General features: G+C 46.0%; 1 protein-coding gene across 1 annotated transcript; it reads left to right on the top strand.

The window, feature by feature from the left end:
- The first annotated feature begins 9,507 nt into the window (after nucleotides 1-9,507).
- Nucleotides 9,508-24,489, top strand: oser1 (oxidative stress responsive serine-rich 1). The gene is made up of 4 exons (XM_007911510.2): nucleotides 9,508-9,609; nucleotides 19,276-19,385; nucleotides 21,690-21,809; nucleotides 22,182-24,489. The coding sequence occupies exons 2-4, from the start codon at nucleotides 19,306-19,308 to the stop codon at nucleotides 22,864-22,866; spliced, it is 885 nt and encodes a 294-aa protein (XP_007909701.2). The 5' UTR covers nucleotides 9,508-9,609; nucleotides 19,276-19,305; the 3' UTR covers nucleotides 22,867-24,489.
- Nucleotides 24,490-26,054: the final 1,565 nt, after the last annotated feature.

Below are 26,054 nucleotides of genomic sequence, written 5' to 3'. Positions count from 1 at the left end.
TAGTAAATCTCCTTTGCACCCTCTCCAATACCTCTGATATTCTTCCTAAAGTGTGGGGCCCAGAACTGAACACAGTCTCTCGCTGAGGCCTAACCAGTGTTTTATAAAGGTTCATCTGAACTTCCTGAATTGTGTATTCTACGCCCCATGACACGTGGATGTGACTTCCAAGATGGTGGAGGGACAGAGCAGGGAGGAACAAAGCGCTGGCTTGTGCCAGGTTTCCATGGATCTGCTGCAGGAGACAAAGATCTGCCAAAACCAGGGACCAGGGAATGTCCCACAAATTCACTCTCGGCTCATTGTAGTTTACGGGACGTCGCTGGTGCAGGTTAGCTGACTGTCCACTCACTTTCGTTTCCAATCAATTGGATTCTCAAGGAGTTTTATTTTGTGCTGACAGTTTCGGGCAGGCACGGAGGTTGTCAATGTGCTGTTTCTCCACATCAATGGGTGAGGCACGTAGGGAGCAGCGGGGAGTCTTTAACTGTAACCTCGAGACTGAAGCTCTCTTGATCTGAACTGCTCTGTAGACACTGTTCTATTGAGCAAAGCAGTGGAAAGTTGGAGTTGGACTGTGAGTGGACCTTGCCGTCACACAATACCCGGTGTGTTCTGCACATGGCAACTTCTTCTCCACGTTTATCCCATTAATTAGCTGTTAATCTTCAATGGTGATATTCGCTGGTGGCCTGAAAGGTTGTTGTGTTACTTGATTCTCCGAGAAGCACTGGCTCATCTCCTGCAGCAGATCCACTGGGAACAAGGCATCGCTCTGTCTGTCCAACGCTGTTTCCTTCCCCCACCCCACCCCAAAAGCAATTGTTCTTCATGCAGGATAAACTCTCAGAGCGACTGTGGACGACAGCTGAGCCTGTGCACTAGACTACAGGTTAGCAAGACTCAAAGCACTTCACAGGATATATAATAGCACGCTCGCAAAAAGACCCAGGTTTGATTCCCGGGCAGAGCAAGAGCAAAACCTTAGGCAAGTTTCCTTACTCCACTCTGTTTACCTAGCAGTGAGTAGGAACCCGGTTGTTAGTTGATTGGCGGATTACTTTCCTGGGGTAATGACCCCTTCCAAAAAATAATAATAATAATTTGGTCACTCAATCCACAATTGTTGTGCATAATTGGCTGCCACGTTACACAAGATACAAGACACAATTACATTTGTATAACGCCTTTCAGGTCAGGAGGACGTCCCAAGGCGCTGGAAGTTTTATCAAATGCAAGGATTATTGTTATATTATTCATCATTTAGCATCTCTCAAGCTCTGCCCCTTTGTCTAAGGATCCCAGTTGTTCAGACTGTGGAGACAGTGGCTCGAATGTGCAGAGTTTGATGCCTTCACTCACTCGCGGAGTCCTGACCTAACCCAACCCTGACAGACGCCACTTACATTCCCATCTTCACACTCGCTATGAAAAAATCCACAAATCAAACATTTCTCTGTCTGCTTTGATCAAAGGCCGTCACAGAGCATCTCTCCCTGTGCAGTACCTGAGCTCTCAGTACACACTGCGTCTTTGTTCTAAACAACCCCCACTCCCCCAGACACCCCCCTCTCCCCCCCTCCCCCTCCCCCACCACCACCACAGCTGGGCTAGAGTTTGTCGAAGCCAAACATTCAGCAAGATATGACGACTCCCATTTTGCACAGCTTTTATTTCAATTTAAAAATTATTTAAAGCCTCAATACACTTCGCTGATAAATTGATCACTCGCCCCAAGGCTTTGTCTGAGGGAGATCGCACTGCGTAGAAACTGCCATGTTGACCCGCAAATCACAGTCACTACCCGTCAGACGTCTTGATGTTCTAGATGCTGTATCAAATGCAAGGAGTGCTATTTATTATTTATTGTTGTATCGGTCAGCATCTTATTTACAGTAAACGAGAAAATCGAGTGATTTGTTATCTTAATAATCTTTTTCATAATCCTCCAAAAAGATGTGCTCGCTCAATCCACAACTGTTTGTGAGGACGCAGCTGTGTGCAATTGGCTGCCGCGTTTCTCCCACAAAATACACAGTCGTTCCACTTTACAGTGTATCCTGTGAAGCACTTTGCGACGTCTCAAATTGTTATAACTAACCTTGACATCCCACAAGATGGCATAACTGAGCAAACGTGACACGAGACCTCAGCTCAGTCTGCGCCTCATTGCTGGAATCTTGGGAACCGTCACAGTCTCACCCCCAACAAAGTGCAAGAGAGAGAGGTTTGTCCAGATGGTCACTTCAATATCGCTTTTCCTAATAATAATATTATGCTGACTGCACAGAGCTTCCTCACACGTGACAAAGTAAATAGACCGAGACACGGAAGGGCTCGGAGCAAGAGAGACCTTGGGTTTGCGGGAGTTAGTGAAAAAATAAACCCAACAACTGGCGTTGGGAAATGTTATGAAATGTAATATTCTCGGCACATTCATGTCCACCCTCCATTTTCGCCTGTTTTTTTTGTAGCCAAAAGCAATTTGAAAACTGGCAAATCTCTCTGGTTTCAATAATAATAATAATAATAATAATAATAATAATCGTCACGTTTGATTTCGCTCGCCTCGCAAGTGAGAGGACCAGGGGTCGATTCCTGGGCAGGGCGAAACCTTAGGCAAGTTTCCTTACTCCACACACGCCTCTGTTTACCTAGCAGTGAGTAGGAACCTGGCTGTTAGTCGATCGCTTTCCTTGGGTAATAATCCCTTCAAAAAAAAATGGCGCCACTCAATCCACGACTGTTTGTGGGACGCTGCTGTGTGGAATTGGCTGCACCACAAATGCACCATCAATTCACTTTACAGTATATCCTGTGAAGTCTTTGAGTCATCTCAAGGTCATGATAAGGTGCCATATCAAATGCAAGGATTATTATTATTATTATTGCGCGCTCACCAATCCTTTGGTTTAACTTGAATGGAGGGTTTAAGGGATGTCACTGGGCCACCCAGCAGTGAGGAGACATCGAGCAATAGAGAAGGCAACGAGGGATCTAAGGAAGAGGGAAAGAGGGATATATTACATTCAACATGGATTAACAAGTCGGTTCCTCATCAAAGCCACTGTATTTGGTCTGATCAATTCATTGCAGTGAATTTTTCTAATTTGTCGTAAGCTGCCTCTTGTCACCCACCACCATCCCCTCTCCGTCCCCCTCACCCTCCCCATCATCAGCTCCTACAACGACCCCCATCCTACATTCCTTCCACCCCATCTCTCCCTCCTCCCTTTCACCCACCATCACCTCAATGAAACCCACCACCTGCTGCCTCGATTCCCTCCCCACCAACTTGCTGGTCACACAGCTGCCCCTCTTCTGCCCACTACTGGCTGATGTCATCAACCAGTCCCTCTCTGGATCAGTCCCTGCCCCCCTCAAAACTGGGACGTCCAGAAGACGTGAAAAGCGCTATATCAAATGCAAGGATTATTATTATTATTATTATTATCCACCTCAGTGGGACTGCACTCGCCTGGTTCGAGTCCTACCTCATGAACCTCCAGCAGTACATCTGCACAAACGGCTTCTCCTCCCGCTCTCACCCGGTTACCTGCGGGGTACCATCCTTGGTCCCCTCCTCTTTCTGATCTATATGCTCCCTCTTGGGGATGTCATCCACAGACATGGGGTACACTTCCACATGTATTCAGACGACACCCAACTCTATTTTTCCACCTCACTTTGTGACCCCCAGTCCCGTGATGTTCTGTCAGCTGCCTGTCAGACCTCAGGAGCTGGATGAGCGCGAATTTCCTTCAGCTGAACGTTGACAAGATGGAAGCCATATTCTTTGGCTCTCATCAACGTCTAAAATCTCACGGTTCTCACCTCCTCCACCTACCCGACCTCCCACTAAAACTCTCCAAACCCGTACGCAACCTAGGCATCAGGTTCGACCCCCAATTATCCTTCCTCCCCCACATCCAGTCCTTCACCAGCACCGCCTTCTTCCACCTCCGACGCATCGCCCGTCTCCGCCAATATCTCACTCCAAAAGCCGCTGAAACCCTGTTCCATACCTTGTCACCTCTTGGCTGGACTATTCAAATGCCCTCCTCGCTGGTTTCCCCTCAACTACCATTCATAAAATCCAGGTCATACAAAACTCTGCCGTCCGCGTTCTTACCCGCACCAAACCCCACTCCACGATTACCCCAGTCCTGGCCAGACTGCACCGGCTGCCTGTCCCAGAGAGGATCGACTTCAATATCCTCACCCTTGTCTTTAAATCCCTCCACTCCTCTGCACCCCCCGACCTCTCTGACCTCCTCTCTCCTCAAAACAGTGCCTGTTGCCTTCGTTCCTATGGGTCTGGCCTCCTCCTCATCCCCCAAGTCCTCCGTTCCACCCTCGGCGGCTGTGCCTTCAGCCACTATGCCCCGAGGCTCTGGAACTCCCTTCCTCACTCCCTTCACCTCGCTCCCTCTCTTCCCACTTTCAAGTCTCGGCTGAAGACCTTTCTTTTCGACCACACCTTTGGTCACCTTCCTCCCCCTCCCCCCACATCCCCCTCTCCCCGGCACCCCCCTCTCCCTCCCCCTGGCTCGGTCCCGGGATCCGTTACTGTGAAGCGCTCTGGGATGCCGTCCGGCGTGAAGGGCGCTATATAAATCCAAGTTGTTGTTGTATTAATTTGATTCGATGAATCATATAACTTTGATATGCATTTCTTTACTAATCTTTTATTAAATTTTACTGCTTGAAAAGGAAATTTGTGTCAGTTCCTACTTCACCACAGGGTCACAAACTTAATTAACCCTTACAGGGGGAATCTGGGGAAAATAGTCCAAAGTGGGGAGAAAGTGAGCAATCCTGGATTGGGCCTGCAATGGGGGACTTTATCCTTCTCGCCGTCCAAAACCCCCATCCCTCCCCCCTACCAGTGCTTGCTTTCTCCTTGGGGACATCTACACACCAGGAAGAAAGTAAATATTTAATTTGGTCTTGGGCTAAAAAAAAGTTAAATGAAATAGCAAGTAGGATAGCTGGCCATGTGGCAGTAACAAGGTTTAACTGTGTGTGCGTTGCCCCTTGGGGCTGGCATGGCCTAAATTTGGGCTCCTACTTGTAGGTTTATTTATTTATTTAACATTTACACGAATAATGAGAAATCTTGATGGCTGTGTAATATTCCGCAAAGGTCGGGCAAATAGAAAAAAAAGCCATGTTTTATTAAATGATTTCCTTTCCTTCATGATTTATTTGAAAGAGAAGGAAATGCTGGAATTTTAAAAGCTTTTGGTTAGATGTTAAAATAAGCTTGATGACCTGTCCGTCAATTAAATTCCTTGTTCTAGTGATTGATCCAAAACGATTAGTCTCTCAATAATCAGCCTCGAAACGGGACAATTCTCTACTTGCACTTAAATAGCTTCATTGACAATCAATATTTTGCCTCAAGGTATAATACCACTGAAAGCAGATTGAAAACAGTAAATGAACATCACCTAGGTCCTCCTTAACTCTCCGTCTCTCCTTAACTTTCTCACCTTCATGAGATGTCACGTGAAGTCCTGTAGCGTATTGGTCAGACAACAGCCTCGCAAGCAAGAGGAACCTGGTTTGATTCCCCGGGCAGGGCGAAACCTTAGGCAACTTTCCTTACTCACTTTCCGGGGGTAATAATAATTTGGTCACTCAATCCACAAATGTTTGTATACCTCTTTATAAAGTCCCTTCTGTCTCCTTTCAAGACTGAAAAGCCCGAGTTTGTCCAGTCGTTGTTCTTCCAACATTGGGATGACCCTCTCCTCTCTATTCCATATTGCCGGCCCATCCTCTTACATCACAATAACCAGACCTGTAATGAGGTACTCGAGGTTCAATCTGACTGGAGCACTAAGCATCCTGAGTATGACTTCTGGTGGTATGAACTCAACTGATTTGGCAATATATTTGCTCGCTGCCTATCTTTCAAGCTAAACCAAATTGAACTGAAGACAAAAGCCTCAACGTGTTTAAGAGCTAACTTGATGCATATACACAAGGCGATAGAGAGGGTGGAGGTCAGTGTGGAGTATAAACACAGGCCTGGAGTAGCTGGGCTGAATAATCTGTCCCTACGCCATCTGTGTTAACTATATGTAACTGGTGGAGTTGTAGCTTTCAGCTCTTCACCTCTTAAAAGGAACTGGCATTCCTCCATCGAAGAAGCCCTTACCTGTGCGCTCCAACAAAGACTCGGTCACAGACTTCAGACCCATTAATGAGCGGAGGAAACCACACTGCAAAGAGGTCATTTCAGTCGTTAAGTTTGAGGTCTACCACATGATCACCAGCTTTCCAAGAAAGCAAAGCCACACGCTTGCTCATTGAGGCTCTATCTTCCTTCCAGGTCCACAACAAGGAACTCTTTGCTTGAGTGCAGGCAATGTGAATACTTTGTGTGTGTGCAAGGGGAGAAGTGTGGGGGACAGAGGTGGGGAGAGGTGTGTGTTTTGGGGTTTGTAATAGGGAGGTCAGGATTTATCGCTGATTGAAAAATTGGCCGATTGTATACCTGAATATATTGCCAAATCGGTTGAGGTGAGATCAGGAGTCATACTCAAGCTGTACAGTGCTCTTGCCAGGTTGCACCCAATGTACTGCATACAGTTCTGAACACTGTGACATCAGGCGACTGCCCTAGCATTACAGAGAATCATCCCCACTGCCTCCGTACCTGCCATGTTTGTTTACAAACACAGACAGTCACTACACTTGGCAGCAATTCTCTGGAAAGCGCTTTGAGACTTTGTGACGCCAAACTAAATGGTTGAATCCTTTCCTTTAAAGTTACTGATTATTAAATGAGGGAGTCTTGTCTTCGTATATTTCCACCTCATTCAATCACCCAGCCCCCCGATCGGTTATTTAGCAGCTGATAATGAGTTTTTTTAATGCTTTTGTCTATTTTTAGAAGGTGCGAGAAGACATTCTAGTTGATCGCTGAATAGGCCACTGTGTTCAATGGGTTTTATTTCCACTCATGACTCTTGACGAGAACTGGTCTTGTGTAAATAGGAGTCGCTCAGTACAGGGCACCCATTCATTGCTGTCTGTTTGCATCGGAGTCTGGTTCAGTCCATTGAGGTGTGTTACAAGGCTGAAGGCTCGCCTGTAGATGCAGCTCCGACTTTGGTCACTGATAATAAATATTAATTGAGGAGCTTCTGCTGGTGAGCACCAGCGCTGGTAACAAGAGCCCTAACCTCTCAAAGCGCTTCACAATAATTACTGTCACACACGAGCTTTGCAATTTGGTCAGGCACAGACAGGACCTCAGTTTGATAACTCATCCGAAGGACGGCAGCTCTGACAATGCAGCGCTCCCCCCAGCACTGCGTTGGAGTGTCAGCCTGGACAATGAGCTCAATATCCTGACACAAGACTAAGTGGTAAAGTGAGACTCTTAGTGACCACTGCATCAAGTTACAGCACTGTGCGCTGACCTTATATATCTCCAGCCAGTGTCTGAACATTGTGGATTGTAATAACGTGTGCATTGATCTATTTATTATCCATCCTTCATGGAAATAAATATACACAAGCAATGATCTCTCTGAAGTGCTCACTGTCAGTATCTTGGACTGACAGAGGAGTTAGCAGTGACATCTACTGGTTGAACTGTGAACTGTAGAGGACAGGATTTATAATAAATAATTCTTACATTTAATACACAACTTGTAATGTTGAAATGCCTCAAAGGACTTCACTGCCAAGCAATACTCCTTGCATTGCATTCAGCACCCTTCACGTGAGCAGGAATTTGCAAAGCACTTCACAGGATTTACGGTAAAGTGTGTTACGTAGGGGAACGTGGCAGTGCTCAGGTCTTAAAATTGGGATTGCCATTGGCACGCACTGCCTTCTGACCCACAGGCGAGAGAGCTACTGACTGAGCCAGGCTGACACCTGAAGGACTTCACAAGTGGATTGATCAATAACAACAACAAGAAGATTACATTTGTAGAGCGCTTTTCACATCAGGAGGACGTCCCAAGGCGCTGGACAGTCAGGGGTCAGGACCCGAGCATGGGGGAGGGGTGGGGTAGGGGTGAGAAGGCAGAGAGGTGGGAGGGCGACTGAAGACGCGATTGAAGAGGAGGTTCTTGAGACCGGCCTTGAAGGAGGCAAGGGAGGAAGTGAGGCGAAGGGACTGTGGGATGGAGTTCCAGAGTGTGGGAACAGAGAGGCTGAAAGCCCGACCACCGATGGTAGGGCAGGTTGGGCGGGGGACATGGAGCAGGTGGAGCCCGCTGAACGGAGGGAGCGGGCAGGTTGATCAGTGTAGTTAGCTTGGCTCCAAATCCTTGACTGTCCAGCGCCTCCCGGTGTGAAAGGCGCTGTACAGATATACTTTGTTGTTGTTATTGGTGCAAGCATTGGCTGGAGGGGTTGCTTGCCCTTTACTTTCTTCTATTCCACCTTTATGGAGTCCTGTAGCTCAGTGGTTAGAGCACTCGCTTTGCAAGCGAGAGACCTGAGTTCAATTCCAGGCAGAGGGCGAAACCTTGGGCAAGTTTCCTTACTCCACACAGAGCCTAATAATAATCCCTCGAAAACCAAAACAATAATAAATTGGTCATTTTCAATCTACGACTGTTTGTGGGACATTGTGTGCGCAATTGGCTGCCGCGTTCGCCCACAAATATACAGTCAATTCACTTTACAGTGTGTTCTGTGAAGCGCTTTGGGACGTCCTCCCGACGTGAAAAGCGCTATATCAAATGCAAGGATTATTATTATTATTATTATTATTTGGAAGAGTTTGGAGGAGTTTTTCCCATCCCCCCCCCACCACGGTGCGCCCACCCACCCAACGCACCATCCCAAATTGCTGCGAAATCCGTAAAACTATAAGGTAATGATAATAATGGCGTTTTCCATCCACTTTCTCCCCCCCCCCCACCACCCACCAGATTGATGAATAACACCCAGGTCACGTGCAGAGGGAGCCCCGCCCTCCTTTCCCAGCCCAGCCTCTCAGTAAGTCAGCACCCTGATCACGTGCCGGGGGAGGGGCGGGAGGGAAGGCGGGGACTTTCCATGAGCGCATGTCCCCCCCATCTTGTTGGCTGGATGTGTGGCGCGCGTGCGCATAAGTGGCGCGCGGGCGGGGGGGGGGCCGGCCCCCCCCTCCCTTTGGCTCGCGCGCTCCTGTCGTGGCGCGTGCGCAGTGCGGCCGCGCTCCCTCCCCGCCCCGCCTCTCGCTGTGTGAATGTAAACAAGAGGCCGGTTCCCCCGCGGGCCTGACGGTACCCGACGCCTCGGGGTTACGTCAGCTCAGTTACAGCGCGTGTGCGTGTGTGTGTGTGCGCGCGGGGGGTGAGGGGGAGAGAGTGAGGGTTAAAAACAATTGACGTAATTACTTCACAATCACAGCTTTATCTCCCCTCCCCCGGGGCTGGAAGGAAAGGAAGGCGCGCGCGCCCGCCCGCTAGGCCCAACTCAGGCCTCGGCCTCTCCTACCCCCACCCCCTCCCCTTATCCTTATCCTAACCCCTCCTCCTCTTCCTCCCCCTCTTCCTCCCTCCCCGTACGTGTTGATGAGGTGAGACCCCGCGGCCTGAGTCTCTCAGGATCCGGCTTCCACAGCCAGCGGCCATAAAGAGGGGGCGAGAGGTAAGGGATACCTTCGGATGTCTGTCTCTGTCTGTCTGTCTGTCTGTCTATGTGTCTGTCTGTCTCTGTGTGTCCGTGTGTGTGTGTGTGTGTGTTTGTGAGGGCGGGGGGTGCGCGGGAAAATTTAAAATGACCAGGATTGAAGAGTTTTGATAATAATAGATAAATATCAGAGAGAGAGAAAACAGGTAATGACAGGTGGTCTGTGCGTAAATTGGCCGCCGTGTTTCGCCCACAGAATACACAAAAGTCGATTCACTTTCCAGTGTATTCTGTCCAGCTCTCGGTTACGTCTCAAGGTGCTGTATCAAATGCAAGGATTGTTATCACTATGACTATTATTGGGGCTGAGCAGATCGTGCTTTCAGAGAGCTGGCGCAGGCACGATGGGACAAATGGCCTACTTCTGTACTGTAACCCACTCTGATTCTATTGCGCTCCATGCAGCCTTCGGGCTAAAGGACAGACAGTGTCGGTTCAGTCTGAGGGGGAGGCAGGTTAATGTGGAAACAGCAAGTCACCGTTGCTTCTGAGGTGGATGTTTGTCTGTCCTCCTGATGTGAACGGTGCTATATACAGTAAATACAATTTGCTGCCGTTGTCAGAATTGTTGCTCAAATTGCCTTAAGGGGAAGAGGATTGCTGCCAACAGAGAGGCCTGCTGTACCCCTTGATGTAATCTATGGGGAGAGTGATTTTCAAGTTATTCTTTGATGTAGTGACACTTTTAAAATGAAATGTTTCCTTATTAATCATAAAATGAAACATTTCCTTATTAAACACCATTCACCATTCTGGTTTACAGTCTGTTTCTGTAGTTTCTCTTTCCCTCCTTTCCTGAAAGTGCTGATTAATGCCTGAGCTGCTTGTTTCACGAGTGGCAGCTTCCACTCCTTGTAACTTGCCCAGAATGGCCTGTTTCTGTGCCGTATCATTCTTGCATTTGATATAGTTCCTTATACGTTAAAATGTCTTAAAATAATAATTAACATAAATCCCTACATTTGATGTAAATTTCATGTCAGGATGATGACTCGGGATTTTACTGTAAAATGTATTGACTGCCTTCTGAGTGGATGCTGCAGCCAGTTTGTGAACCCAAGTCATTATGAAGTGAATGACCATTTGAGGATTTTGGCCCTTGTCTTTCTAAATAGCATGATGGAAATTTTAATATATATCTAAACAGGCAGACAGGCTAAACACCTCACCCAAAAGGCTCTTCTCTGACAATTCACCACTTACCCCAGTACTACACTGGAGTATCTACCTAGGCCAAGTGTCTTCAACCAGCTGATTGCAGCTAGGTGTCCTCTTGCACATGCTTAGCAAAGACAAGAGGAAGGAGTGATATTTACCACAGTTTAAACGTCTATATTTTTATTTCAATATGCATGAAATACTTTGTCCAGCTCGGGTCCAAATTGCCTGACTGTCCAGCGCCTTGGGACGCCCTCCCGAAGTGAAAGGTGCCATGTAAATGTAATTTTTCTATTTTGTATCTCGTTTTCAATTGGACTCAATAACTACGTAGTTCCATCCCTCCTTACTCTTGTCTATTTGATCAAGCCCAAGACACTACCTAGCATCGATCGACCGGTTGGAGACCTTTGACCTAGACCGAGCTCAAAAGTTCTAACATGGGGCTTGAATCCACAACTGGAGGCTAGAGATCTTTTATTTGAGCTATTATGCATTGATCAATCCTTCAAGTCATCAGGCATATAATCCATGTTTACTCAATATTAGTTGGGTCTGTGGATCTCTGCGCTGCTGTGAAAATTGGGTATATCATTTTCATATTTAAATGGATTTAGATTCAGAATTTTCTATTCTATTTTATATTAAAATGTCAATTTTAAAAATGTCCAATTGCTGAAAACTGACTTGTATGCAAAGGGGAAAAACAGCAGCTTCTTGATTTCCAATGTTTGACCAGGCTAGTCAAACATGGTCAAAATAAAAATATCTGTTCAGATAAAAATCACAGTGACGCTTAGAAACTGAATGCGGGGAAAGTCCACTTATTTATATGACTGCTTCGTGTCAAGTGTTTATAAAGGGTGGGGAATAAAAGAGGGATGGTATATTGAAGGATTAGACAACTGGAATCCAGTTTTTACACACAATTCTTTGGTCAAGAAATTGTAAGTTTATTTTATTCATATCTTCAGGAATGAAAATTTGTGTTTGATTTTCTGTTGAGCTCTAATGCGAACGATTCTGACTATGATGGAGGCATGTTGCACATTTCATTTTGCTGGTGGTTCCTCCACCTTTACATTGCAGAATCTTAAGATCCTTCGTATTAAGATACAACACTGTTTTACAGTCAACTGTTCAGTACATTTTACCCCAAATTTAAGCATAAAGTATCTCTTGTCAGTATCAGTTCCTAGCTGCACGGGCATCTTAATGATGATCACTGAGCCAGTTCGGAACCTAGGCGTCTTGTTTAACCCTCAACTGTCCTTTCTCCCCCGCGTCCATGTCATGATCCGCTCTGCCTTCCCCCATCTCTGCAACATTACCCTGCTCCGCCATTGCCTCACTCCTCAGGCTGCCGAAACCCTCATCAACGCATTCAATATGTCTAGGCTCGTCTATGCCAACTCATTGCTTGTTGGCTTTACCAACTCTTCCCTCCATGAGCTGCAGATCATCCAGAACTCTGCCGCTCATGACCTCTCCCACACCAGGCTCCATTACCCAATCACCCTCGCCCGGCTCCACTGGCTCCCCATCCCTCTGAAGATAGAGTTCAAAATCCTTGTCCTCACCTTCAAGGCTCTCCATGGCCTTACCCCTTCCTACCTCTGTGACCTGCTTATCCCTTAGCAACCTGTCCATTCCCTCTGCTCAGCTGGCTCTGGCCCAACTGTCTTGCCCCACCACCAGGGGTCGGGCCTTCAGACCTCTCTACCCCCACCATTTGGAACTCCAAGCTCCATCCCACATTCACTTTGTCTCGCTCCCTCCCTTGCCTCCTTCAAGACACTTCTCAGCCAACCTCCACCCCGCCACTGCCCTTCACCGTCACTGATCCCAAACTCCACCCCCGGCTCGGGTCAAATGCCTGACTGTCCACCGCCTTGGGCCGTCCTCCCGACATGAAAGGTGCTATAAAAAATACAAATGTAATTTTATATGTATTTTACTGCGTTTATATACAGTGGATTGCCACATGGACAACCATTAGTGGGTTAAGCTTACCCAATTCCAGGAGTTGTGTAAATGTGTATTGATTCGATGATGTGATGGCTCACGTGAGTTTCAGACTAGAGGTTCTGGAAGAATACAACAGGTGCTTAGAGCAGTGTAGTTATCGTGAGGGAGTGGCCTTCCAGCCCGGGACTGTTGTTTTTGTGAAATCCTGTAGTTCAGTGGTAGAGCACTTGCCTCACAAGCGAGAGACCTGGGTTTGATTCCTGGCAGGGTGAAATGTTGGGCAAATTCCCATACTCCACACTTCTCTGTTTGCCTAGCAGTAAGTAGAAACCTGGTTGTTAGTCGATTGGCAGATCGCTTTTCCGGAGTAATAATTCCTTCAAAAAATAACAAATTGGTCACTTCAATCCACGACTATTTGTGGGACACTGCTGTGTGCAATTGGCTGCCCATTTCACCGTCAATTCACTTTACAGTATATTCTGTGAAGCGCTTTGAGGTGTCTCAAAGATGTGATAAAGTGCTATATCAAATGTAAGGATTATTATTATTTAAACATGTTCTGTAGCCAGTAATTGGCTCTTGTGTTTTTTTACGTGGCTATACTCAGGAAAGTGCTGCTTGACAACTGTGTGTTGGGTTTGAATGTGGGGTAAATGTCTCATTGTGTCATTTCCGTGTTGGAATGGTTGTAGTTTTGCATTGTGTTTGTCAAACTGAAATTGGAAACCCGATTAAGGAAGAGTGCAAGTGTGAAGAGCATTCATGAGGAGTTTACATTTTATTTTTTTCCAGTGAGAAGTAGTCAGGTTTGCTACTGATTGGCACCGCTGCCTCAACAACAACAAAATTACATTTATAGAGCGCTTTTCACATCGGGAGGACGTCCCAAGGCACTGGACAGTCAGGGGTTAGGACCCGAGCATGGAGGAGGGGTGAGTTAGGGGTAAGGGAAGGCAGAGAGGTGGGAGGGCGACCGAAGGCACGATCGAAGAGGAGGGTCTTGAGACCGGCTTTGAAGGAGGCAAGGAAGGAAGCGAGGCAAAGGGACCGTGGGATGGAGTTTCAGAGTGTGGGGGCAGAGAGGCAGAAAGCCCAGCCACCGATGGTCGGGAGGGAGACATGGAGCAGGCAGGAACCCGCTGAATGGAGGGAGCGGGCAGGTTGGTTGGGTGTCAGCAGGTCGGAGAGGTAGGAGGGGGCGAGACCATGGATGGCTTTGAAAGTGAGGACGAGGATCTTGAACTCGATCCTCTGAGGGTTGGGGAGTCAGTGGAGTCGGGCGAGGGTGGGAGTGATGGGGTCATGGAGCCTGGTGCGCAAGAGTACACAAGCTGCAGAGTTTTGGATGATCTGCAGCTTGTGAAGGGAAGAGTTGGCAAGGCCGATGAGGAAGGTCTCCATAGAAGGTCCCAAACATTGACAACAACTTGCGTTTATGCAGTGCCTCTCAGGTAGAGTAGCGTGCCAGAGTGCTTGACAGTGGCGGAGCACGATGCCAAGCCAGAGGGAGGGGTGTGGTGACTGTAAGCACCATTGAAGAGGAATGTCTTTGGACGCGACCTGAAGATAAGGAAGGGGGCAAGGCGGAGGGATAGAGGGAGAGTGTTCTGGAGATTCGGGCCATAGTAACTGAGAGCACGGCTGCACGGCACGGTGGAATGAAGGGCACGAGGGACAAACAAGAAGGAGGAGCCAATCAAGCAGAAGTGAGGGGTAGTGGATTAGAGAGTAAGTAGATCAGAGAAGTAGAGCAGTGCCACGGCATAAAGAGATTTGAAGACGAGTGTGAGGATCTTGAAATCCAAAATCACGTTGATTTGATTCTCTGGTCCTCTCAGCTCTACACCCTGAATCTGCCAGCAACCCAGGTTAACCTTGGGCGGGCTCTTACCATGTGTTTCCATAAATGTCCATAGCTCTCCGTTATGATTATTTTGATCTGGTTAAGTTGACATTGAACACCCTGCATTTCTATGAACTTACAAAAAAGTATCTTCTCAAAGCATGAGAGGTGTACATTAATGGACATCAACAACAATAAATTAGATTTGTATTGTGCCTTTCACATCAGGAGGACGTCCCAAGGTACTGGAGAGTCAGGGATCAGCACCTGACCAATGGTGAGGTGGGGGATGTGAAGCAGGCTGGAGCCCACTGAGCGGAGAGAGCAGACAGTTTGCTAGGGGGTTAGGAGGTCACAGAGGAGCTAGGCCATGGAGGGCTTTGAAGGTGAAGACTAAGATCTTGAACTGTATCCTGTGTGATGGGAAGCTAGTGGAGTCAGGCGAGGATGGTGGTGATAGGGTCACGGAGCCTGGTGCGGGAGAGGGCACGGGCTGCAGAGTTCTGGATGATCCACAATCTGTGGAGGGAGGACTTGGGGAGGCCGACAAGCAGGGAATTTGCATAGTCAAGCCTGGATGTGATGATCACTTGGATAAGGGTCTCATCAGCCTGCGGTGAGGAGGGCCGCGGTCTTGTTGACATTCAACAGGAGAAAGTTAGCTTTCATACAAGACTTGATGTATACGTCTAACTGGCATTCTGTGAGGACAGCATCAAACAGAGAGCTATAACATTTAATGGTGACCAAAGGCACGGTCATTGTTCAGCACATTTTACGAGGTGTGCTGCAAAAAGCCTGCCCAAAGTCCTATTATCAGCAGAAATTAAATCCATTTAATCCTCAAATTTTACAGAGCAGAAAGAGACTCTTCAGCTCATCGTGCCTGTGCTGGCTCTGAAAGAGCTTCCCCCAACCTCCACATATATTTTTCTCTTTCATATATTTATCAAATACTCTTTTAAAAAGCTATTGTGGCTTGTGCCTCAGTCAGTCAGGTGTTCTTTGTCCCAATGACACTCTGTGTAAGATAAATGTCTATTCTCTCTGAAATTCTTGTTTCTAGGACATCTGCTAGTTGATATTTGGGAATTAATATCAGGTGCCCATGTGCATGAACCTCATCTTGTCCTGCTGTGTAATGGGCTCAGGGTCTTGAGTGGATTAAGTGGATTGTAACGCCTACCTCATGGGTATTCAGAATGTAGTTATTATCTCCTGTTTAATTAAACTACATTTCTCTGCTTGGCTTCTCCATGTGCCTCTAATCTGTTCCTGTTTAGGTTGAGTGCAAAGGATCAATGGGTTTTAATAATCTGCTACATGTCTGAGACCGTAATTGCTATGGCGATCCTCTTATTTTCAAATTAATTCACAAATGACTGTTCCATTACACCATCACTAATCTGTGTTGTTTATAATTTATTATTGTATTCAAGGCACGTCTCAAGTCCCAACTCTTCGGCCATCTTCGTACACCTACCCTTCCTGCCCTCTACCTCGCCTTGTCCCAATCCCCTTCTTCGGTCCAAATCCCTGATTGTCCAGTGGCTTGGTATGTCCTCCCGACATGAAAGGTGCTAAACCAATGTATATTGTTATTGCGAAGTGAGGCATGATCTTTGGCTTTTTCAAGGTTCCATTTAACTTTTGTCCTGATCAGAAGGGACCAGAAAAAACCCTTATACCTGTCGCATGTTGCAATGTGCTAGTCTAGTTTATCTTATCAATTCTTGGACATAAGATTCAGTATAAGAAGACAAATTGGCATACTTCATATGAAGTTTCAAAATGTCATACTTTTACGTGAAATAATCCTTGCATTTGCAATGCTCAACTCTAACCATCTGGTGGTGTTGTGGAGAAGTTTAACTGCAATTTAATGACTAGATTGAGACATAGCACCACCAAGTGACTGGAAACAATCACAACAGCGTATAAAGCGGCAAGAAATCAGGGGACTCGTTGAATAATTAGTATTTATCCAGTGGGTCTATGGTGTATTTTTCTTTATATTATAAATAGTCGCCCACTAAATGTACAGTCAATTCATTTTACAGTATATTCTGTGAAGTCCTTTGAAACATCTTGAAGAAGTGATAAGATGCCACATCAAATGCAAAGATTATTATAATAATAATCCTTGCATTTCATATAGCGCTTTTCACATCTTCTCGATGACTCAAAATGCTTCACAGAATAGACTGTAAAGTGAATTGACCGTATATTTGTGGTCGAAACACCGCAGCCAATTGTGCACCGCAGTGTCTCACAAACAGTCGTGGATTGAAAATAACCAATTTATTATTGTTTTGTTTTGGAGGGATTTTTATTAGGCTCTGTGTGGAGTAAGGAAACTTGCCCAAGGTTTTGTCCTGCCTGAAATTGAATCCGGGTGTCTCGTTTATCATGTTATTATAAATAGAAATTATACACGTTTTGACTCCTAATTCCACAAATAGAATTCCTCTGGAGCACGAACAGCCAAATTAACTCTTCAGTGACCTGATTTGTTGTACTGTATGTGAAGTAAATGAACAATCTTAGGGTCTGTACCATGCTCTCAATCAACATCTTCAAACCTCTTTTCACATAGCTCATTGATCCACATCGCAGAGCTTTGAGACATTTTCCTAACTATTATTAAAATAATAATAATTGTGCCCATGAAAGGCACAATATAGGCACAAGTTGTTATTACTGGAAGGCATGGTATGAATGTGCAGCCGTTCTACCCTGGAATGGAAGCATCGGGTCCTTGATCTATGAGCGTGTAATTGGTAAATTCTGGCATCAAATTGAATCCCGGCTGCAGCTGCTCTGTCGGATGCCAGTGAACATTTCATTACATTTGATATCCACCCAGCAGTTTGGGAGGGCAGGAGAGCTGGGTTTTTATGTACAACGCATTGAGACCAGTTGCAAGCTGGGTGGGGTGGGGGAGTCGGTGTGATCACAGGATACAATATGGCCCAAACGTCCTTGCAATTCCTTACATTTACTATACTGTAGTGTCTTATTACAACAACAACTTGCATTTATGTAGTGGCCTTCATGCTGGGTAGCTTCCCGCTGTGATTGACAGTCTACCACCGAGCCAGGGGAAGAAAATTTACAAAAAAGTCTCAAAAATTACGTTGTTGAGATATTTCAAATCGCTTCACAGAAATTACTGTAAAGTGAATGTATTTATAAGTGAAGTGAAATTGGAAAATGCTGAGCAAGATTTGATCCCATTTGTTCAGGCTGTTTTTATTTTGCTTTTCTTTGTCTTTGCAAATCTTGTTTACCGGTATTTTGGATGCTCCACAGTTAAGTGTGTTGCAGCTGCTGTCTGTCTGGCCTTTCTTCAAACTACAGTATACCAAATTGTTTTAAGAACTAACAACTGCAGCTTTCTCTTCTCAGAGCACGATCTGCTCCGAGGGTGAATCTTCATGTAATCTGTGTCCCAGGGAAAGATGTTGAGAAAGATGGGGTGTGAGTTCACTGTGAAAAGCAGTGTAGCAATCAATTGCAGCAATCATGGGAACCCATGTGTTCCGGTGTTACTCAGTTACGGTATTTTTTTGGTCAACCGGGTGTGTGACACATGCGGAAACCCATCACAGTGCTTAAAGTGTATCCAAACCAAACTGAGAGTTATATATGGAAATTCCAGAGATATTTGTTGGGATGGAATGTGCACTCTCCCTGGAAGGATGCATCCTGTTTATCTAATTACAGAAAGCATTAGGCGCAGGCTAGCAAAAACTGGGGATTAGGGTCTCAGAGGGGTTGCAGGATATCGTCTGTCCCAACAGTCAATAATAATCCTTACATTTGATCTAGTGTCTTATTACATCATTGAGACTTCTCAAAGCGCTTCAAAAAATATCCTGTAAAGTGAATTGACTGTATTTCTTTCGGTATAATTGACCCAGGTGTTAATTGTCATTAATGCTGACTTTCTGATAGCAATCTAGTAATAGGTGTGAGCTTGCTGATTATTGTTAGCCACACGATGGCACCAAATACCTACAAGTGTGAATGGTTTATCCCTCTCATTATACAATTATTGTGAAATTACACCGAGCCACAGAAACACTTTGCAAACGTATTTACACACACACNTTTTTTTACGGTTAGGGGTGTGTGTGTCTCTCTCTTTCTGTGTCTGTGCGCTGCTGGTCCCTGAGAGACGGTGAGCAACTGTAACCCCGCAATCAGGTCACTGGTCCTGAGTGTCCATTTCTTGCTGGATCTCCAGGCCTCTGGTGCGCTGGTCTCTTTCCCCCCCCACCCCATGGCCAATCCAGTTATTGCAACAATGTTTTCCTCATGTTTAGTTTTTATTAATAAAGTGTAAAAATGTAGGTTGCCAGTAAAATGTTTTGCAATAGCACCAATCAAAACCCCTGCAATTTACTGCAAAAATTATCAAAATTCCCCCGCAGTTCCCGCACCATCGGCAAACATTCCTGCAATTTTTGGCAAACATTCCCATACTTTTCTATTGCCCAGCACTTGTCATCTGCTTTCAGATTAAGTCTGCGTTGAGTGTTTTGTAAGACAGATTTTGAAGAAGGTATTTTTAAAAAACATTAAATTATTGACTGTTTTGAGTTGAGACGGAATTCTAACGCTACTTTCGGATTCTGTGGCCCTCTCAGGTAGCGTCGCCTGAAGCTGTTGCTGCCAACATGGAGTCGGAGGGGAAAGGCGGCGAGGATGAAGAGAGCCTTCAAATGGCGTTCAAAAAGCTAAAGGTGGACTCTGAGAGGCAAGTCTGAATAGCAGTCGTAAAGAGAGCAATTGCATCTTTATAGCGCCGCTTCATGGTAAAATGCCTTGAAGCTCTGAACATGACTCTTGCAGGCAAATACCCCAGCCAGGTTTCCATCAGTGGTCATGAGGTGATGAGTCATATAATGTGGATGATTTGTCAGGCAGAATCATGGGAATAAATTCACTTCCCTTTTCAATTAGTGTCATAGAATCTTTTTAATATCCTCCCCAAACAAGCTGACTCAATGTCTCGCCTGGTACCTGGGCACCTCTAACGTACTGCACTACGGTGGGTGAGTGTCAGCATAGACGAGGCTAGTGCCAGCAATCAATCGTGATAAATATAAGCAGTGTTTCGCTAGCTGGAATTTCAGGAAAGAGTAATGGTGGATGTGACTGTGTGGAATTGCAACCTTTTGTATTGTGCTTGCACAGAGTCTCACAAGAGCTGATAGTTTATGAGGAAGCACAAAGATTTTGGGGAATGAATTTGACAAAGAACCGGTTCTGTAAACCAATTGCGTTTTCCTTTTGACTCCAAAAAGGCAGACGCACAGGGTAGCAGGCGTTCAACTTGGGTGTCATGTGCTTTTTGCCAAACAATACCTCGTCCTGTTCTCCCAAGAGGACACATTTGCATTGCTGGTAAATGCTGGTAAATTAGAGTTACGGCATCTGCACTGTCCCAAGGCTGCTTAGTGACAAGATTGGGAGATTGTGGGATTAGTGACATGACTGAGATGCAGGCACCAACACGTACTGTCAGCCCTTCCCGGGAAGTTCTGCTGCAAGAGCAACCCCATAAATGTATTTCAGTAATGAATAACCTGCAATTCAGTCCTAGGTGTGGAGAAACACTTCCCCCGATTATATCATGTTAAATTTTTCCTCAATTTTTAGCGTGCCTCAGTTAACAATCTCCTCTGATTCAGGATTTGTGGGTTCAAGCCCACATCAGATCTTGAGCGCACACTGGCTAACAATCTTCCAGGTAAAATTAGTCTTTCACTTCATGGTTATTTGTGGCATCTTGCATTTGCCTACAATTACACAGTCACTACACTTAATCACAATTACTTGTGAAGTAAATGCAAATAGCAAATGCAAGGATTATTATTAAGTAATGTAAAATTGAGATGTTCCAACATTATAGATGCTGTGTTAAACAGGGAGTATTTTTACTATTTTGGTAACGGCTTTACATGACAAAAATTACAATTATCTTGCGCCTTTCAGGATGTTCCAAAGCCTTGGGGGAAGCGGAAGAGGGGGCTGTGAGATGACCCTAGTTAGAGGTGAGGCAGGCTTTGATGGTGGGAAGGGAGAAGCGAGTCGGAGGATCTCTGGGATGCATTTCTGGGGTGGGGGACTGAAAGCTGGCCTGACCATGGTGGAGTAATGGGATGGGGAACAGCCGGCACATACCAACAGACCTTGCTAGGAAATGTACCTCTAGGGCTCTATTTTAGATTTAAATGAGCAATAATTAGATTACAATTCCTGGAATTTTTGACTCGTTGTCAACCACGTAGTTTGTGTGATTGCTTCGCCCTCAACAAAAAGAATCTGAGCAGAGTATTGTGATTGAAAACAAAATAAACTGAAAACGAAAGTGAGAGAAATAGAAAATGCTGGTATTGAAACTAATCAATCAGCACCTGATGAAGACCAGATGTTAATTTTTTGTTCTTTTGTGGTGGCCTTCCCCAAAATTGTTTTGATGTGATGGAAGTGTTATTATAAAGCTCACTAACTGCAGGTTAGAGCTTTTTTTTCGGTTTTGCATGCGCCTCTTTGTCTTTGTCGATCGATGTTGAGGCCAAGTGACTGCAAACTGAAAATCATTGCATTATCTTGTCTAAAGGGATTCCTAATTCTAAACAGCCAGCAACAATTTTCACTGGGCGCCTGTCACAATGGCTAATGGCTCAATGTGATTCATGACAAATAGTAATAATTCTTACATTTGATCCAGCACCTTTCACATTCAGGAGTTTGCTGAAGGATAATTACTGTGAACTGACTGTATATTTTGTAGGCTTTTCAAGCACAGCAGAAAGTTGGAGGAAAGCTTAGTCAAGGAGGTAGGGTTATTGTAGTGTTATGAAACTGGGGAGACGGGGCAGGCATGAGGCGGAGGGATTTGGGAAAGGATTTTGTAGAGAGGAAGGACATAGTGGCTGGAAAAAAAGCTTTGCAACATGCTTTCTACATTAACCTGCATTTATAAATTGCCTTTCATGTAAAAGAACACCTCAAAGCTCTTTGCAGTCCTGAGATTCGCTGTTTGTTTTCACAGTGCTGCGGCTGCGTCAGTCCGAATAAATGCAGAAACGCCAACTCCTAGGCCGTGTGTGCGAGGCAGCCCTGAAGTAGCTAAGCCGAGGCTGGTGTGCTCATCGAAGGAAAGCTGGCATGGGTAAGCCATGGCTAACTCCACCTTACGGCCTGAAAATGGCCAGCTGGCACTAAAGTGCACATAGAAGGGAGTTTCAGACATTTGTGTGCTTTTACTTTCGTATAGAAATCCCCGAATGTTGTGTGTGTGTTATTTAATCAGTAGAAAATTACCAGCAGGCTGTTGGAGCATTGCCAGAATTCAGTGGCCTTGTTGGATAGTTGTGTTGACTTGGCTTTAAGTTATATTTTCTGTGGGTTTTTTTTAAAATCAAAAAACTACTTTTAAGTCGATGGATTCTTGTGAAATTACAAGCACCGGTTTTATATTTCTAAGATGATGATTTCTTCTTGTCCGATGTCCCCTTGCACCACCCCCTCCCCAAATAAACAGGTCGACCAGAAAGCCTGCACGAGGTGTCATAAGAACCCAGCGCAGAAGACGCTCCAAGTCGCCTATTCTCCATCCTCCCAAGTTCACGTACTGCAGTTCTGCCTCTTCCGCCCCCAACTGTCAGGTGAAGCACGCCAGCCAGGCTGACAGCTACCAGGGGCTGAGCACACAGTCTCCCAAAGACTGCTGTAAAGCCGGACAGTCTGACCCCGTGTTCGGCGCTAAAGTCCCCAGTGTCTTCCGTCTGGAGTCTCCAGAAGCTTCTGCTGGTGGAAGCGTCACCGAGCCCAGCAGCGAGGCCCTGGGGGAAGCTCCCAAATTGGCCGCAGCCTTGGAGTCACGCCAGGAGTCCGGCCCCACGTCCGACTTTGAGTCGCTTTCCAAGCTCCACGAGACAGACCGGTGCTGCTGCGAGCAGAAGGAGTGTCGCTGCAAGCCCTGGCAGGAGGTCGAGGTGTACTCCTTCACTGGCCTCCGCAGTGTCATCTCGGAGTGCGAGAGGGATATGCACACGTCACCACAGAGGAGAACTCAGGCTGGGGCCTCGGGTTCCCTGCGGTCCTGCTCCGAGGAAGCCCGAACATTTGTGGAAGACATCACAATCGAAGACCTATCGGGATATATGGAATATTACCTGTACATTCCCAAGAAAATGTCACACATGGCGGAGATGATGTACACTTAAGATGTTAACCCTCAACTCAACAAGTGGCTGCTTTTGTGAACTAACGTGACTGACTGGTATGAACTGTATTGGAGAGAAGAGTGGCTTAAAGGAATTATGCAATTTTTGGGGGGATTTGTTTTTTAAACATCCTTTTCTGTTTGTTTAGGCCCTCATTGTAGTTTGCAGTCATGTTAGTCCTGTGGGTAAGGTGTGACGTTGTTAGACTAATGTACTTTGCAGCACAGCGGCGGAATCTGCTTGAGGTTAACTCTTTGCCCAATAAAGTGAACAATCAAGTGACTGGGGAGGGAGAGAGAAAAAAACTATTACTTTTACATAAGGTGTCTGGAGCAGTGACGCTCACTCCTAAGAGAGGAACACCTGCACTCAGAGAGGAACAATGTCTCTCAGTGCTTGTTTGGTGACCTTATATATGGTTATGTTTATCTGGAGGTCAGAAGTATTTTCCTGGCATTCTACACATAAACATGCTGATCAGCCTTCAATCTGAAGTATTAACACTGCATGCCATGTGATATAGACCTAGTCATAGGTGCCTCATTCACTAGTCCAGAGTGTTGCACACAAAGGCTCCACCATCACGCCTTGCAGCCCTCCTCCCTTGCAGTAAGAGTAAGGTTTTTAAGATTGTGGGAGTGATTGACTCCCCATTATATGTGCGCATAGGCCAGGCTGTGTATTCTATTAATATTGTATTTGTTGCTGGATATGTTTCGGGGGTGGGGGGAGCGAGAGAAACAAAATCTGAAAATGTTTAACTTCACTTTCAAACGCAGAACTTCAGTAAGCTCCCCCGGCACACTTAACCCTCCAGTGAAACCCAGACTTGAGCCTTTCCCTACCTAAGGGTGGCCGAATTCTTCCCCCCCCCCCCCACACCACCCATTCCCCATCAAAATGAACACCTTCCTGGCGTTTGTGCATGGGTCAAAGGGGTTATTAGTGTCTCAGTCAGACATTACGCAATGTCAGAGTGAGATTAGTGTCAGGTGGTTGACAGCATGTGACCGCTGCATGTTAATCTAATTTGTGTTCAGGAACACTAATAATTCAGTGTAAACTAATTGCCTGCCGTATGACTCCATGTGTAACACGCCTGACCCACAAGTGAGGCCTTTGAATCCTACGTGTCTCGATTTAAGATCCTGCACTGTTTGAAGTTGCTCCTGGAATCTAGTGCACAGTCTAATCACAATAGCTCTTTTTTTTATTTATTTAAGATCTTATTTAACTATAAGTGTATGACAGCAATAGGAATTGCCAATTTCCATCGTTCAGAAAAAAAAGCCAGTGTGCACTGATGAACAGCTACTACCTTGTGGCGACTTTTATTTTCTTATTCGCTAGGATTGCTGCATCTTAATTTTTCTCTCGAGGAAAGCTTTAGCTAATCGGAATGTCATTTGATTGAATTGCAGCTGCATGGTCCTTTTACCATTGAATTGATCAGTCCACCCAATGGACGGACTGACTAACTGGTTGAGTTTGAATCCAATCCACACCAATGGAATGCAGGTCTCTCCACTTCTCTGCTGGGATGAATTGGGGGGCAGTCATAACAACCAACAGAAAACCAATTACATTTGTATATAGCACCCTTCATGTCCTCTGCCTCACCCACCCCACCATTGGCGGACGGGCCTTCAACCCTCTGCCCCCACCCTCTCTGCCCCCACCCTCTCTGCCCCCACCCTCTCTGCCCCCACCCTCTCTGCCCCCACCCTCTCTGCCCCCACCCTCTCTGCCCCCACCCTCTCTGCCCCCACCCTCTCTGCCCCCACCCTCTCTGCCCCCACCCTCTCTGCCCCCACCCTCTCTGCCCCCACCCTCTCTGCCCCCACCCTCTCTGCCCCCACCCTCCCTTGCCTCCTTCAAGACCTGTCTCAAGACCCTCCTCTTCAGTCACCCTCCTATCCCTCCCCGCCCTCCACCCTTCCTGATCCCAACCACCAGCTCGGGTGCAGATCCCTGACTATCCAGCACCTGGGGATGTTCTCCTGATGTGAAAGGTGCTGTACAAATGTAATTTGTTGTTGTTGTCCCAAAGCACTGAAACAGATCCGAGTGGTTGTGAGCCTGCAGGACAAGACTGGCCATTGTTTGGCTGAATTGCGAGCCTGGCTCAGAGCTGCCACACGGATGGTTGTAGGGAATGAAAACGATGCATTCTGTTGGATGTCAGGGTGTCCTATTGTGGTGGACAGAAGGAGCTTTATTTTGCATCTAACCTGTGCTGCCCTTTACCTTGAAGGGCTTGATGCTGACACACAGCGCCAAAAAGTGGGAAAGTTATCCCATTTCCAGCATTGACATTGCTCGCCTTTAATGTGTGAACATTTTAATGCCTTTTTTTAGACGAGTTAAAAATTGGGGATTTGCAGGGAATTAACTGAATCATGGAAACCTCAGTATATTACGGGGTTCCAATAGCATTGAGTTCTATGAGTGATTAGCGTGCAGCCTTTCTTTGTGTTCATTATAGGCAAACATTTTGAGGAATCTTAATGTGTTTAAGGTTGTTTTTTGTGCTGGTGAGAACTGCTCGTGTTGATGTGCACGAGGGGTTTAGGGCAAGCCATGAGGTTAACATCTGGGTGTTTGACAAGGTGTGTTGTTGAGTAGTTGACTGAAACGCTGCATGTTTTACAGCAACTTCACATTATCACCCAGCCAGTCCTTCGCTCCTTTTATAAAGCTTTATGAGCTTTATGCTTAATAATATCTCGTCTCTCGCATGATATCATGACGCACTCCCCAAGGCTCTTATCAATAGGAATTTTACAGGGTTGTTTACTGCCTCTCATCACTCTGGTAAACAGGACTGGGATAATTTACCTGCCGATGGGCAGAGCAGTCGTGAACCAAAGTCCAGAGATTCCCAGCACCCGACTCACCACAGAGTTAGGGTGACATTCCACGAGAACACAAGAATCTGCTAGGCGAGAAAAAGACCAAGGTCCATCCAGTTCGCCTTCCACCATCCTGGCAGTCACAAGGCATGTCATGTCCCAAACTGTATATTGTATCCTGAGATATTATTTGCTAACAGCAGTCTTATCTAATTTATTTTCTTGAAAGATGTTTTCCATTTTAAAAAAAAATAAAGTAATTTGGTTTGATCTTGTAACTCGCTGACGAAATCGTAAGATTGAATAACGTTGAGAAAGCCACCCCCTTCTCAAAAT

Source organism: Callorhinchus milii, unplaced genomic scaffold (assembly GCF_018977255.1).
Source record: "Callorhinchus milii isolate IMCB2004 unplaced genomic scaffold, IMCB_Cmil_1.0 Scaffold18, whole genome shotgun sequence".
NCBI classification, from domain to species: Eukaryota; Metazoa; Chordata; class Chondrichthyes; order Chimaeriformes; family Callorhinchidae; genus Callorhinchus; species Callorhinchus milii.
The sequence above is the reverse complement of the archived record's forward strand: the minus strand, read 5'-3'. Positions and strand labels throughout refer to the sequence as shown.

What these genes read in the sequence shown, in the direction of transcription:
- oser1 (XM_007911510.2), top strand. Translation starts at nt 19,306, where the DNA reads ATGGAGTCGGAGGGGAAAGGCGGCGAGGATGAAGAGAGCCTTCAAATG. An exon ending in CTAAAGGTGGACTCTGAGAG is followed by an intron (nt 19,386 to 21,689) that starts GCAAGTCTGAAT and finishes TTGTTTTCACAG; the next exon opens with TGCTGCGGCTGCGTCAGTCC. An exon ending in TCGAAGGAAAGCTGGCATGG is followed by an intron (nt 21,810 to 22,181) that starts GTAAGCCATGGC and finishes CCAAATAAACAG; the next exon opens with GTCGACCAGAAAGCCTGCAC.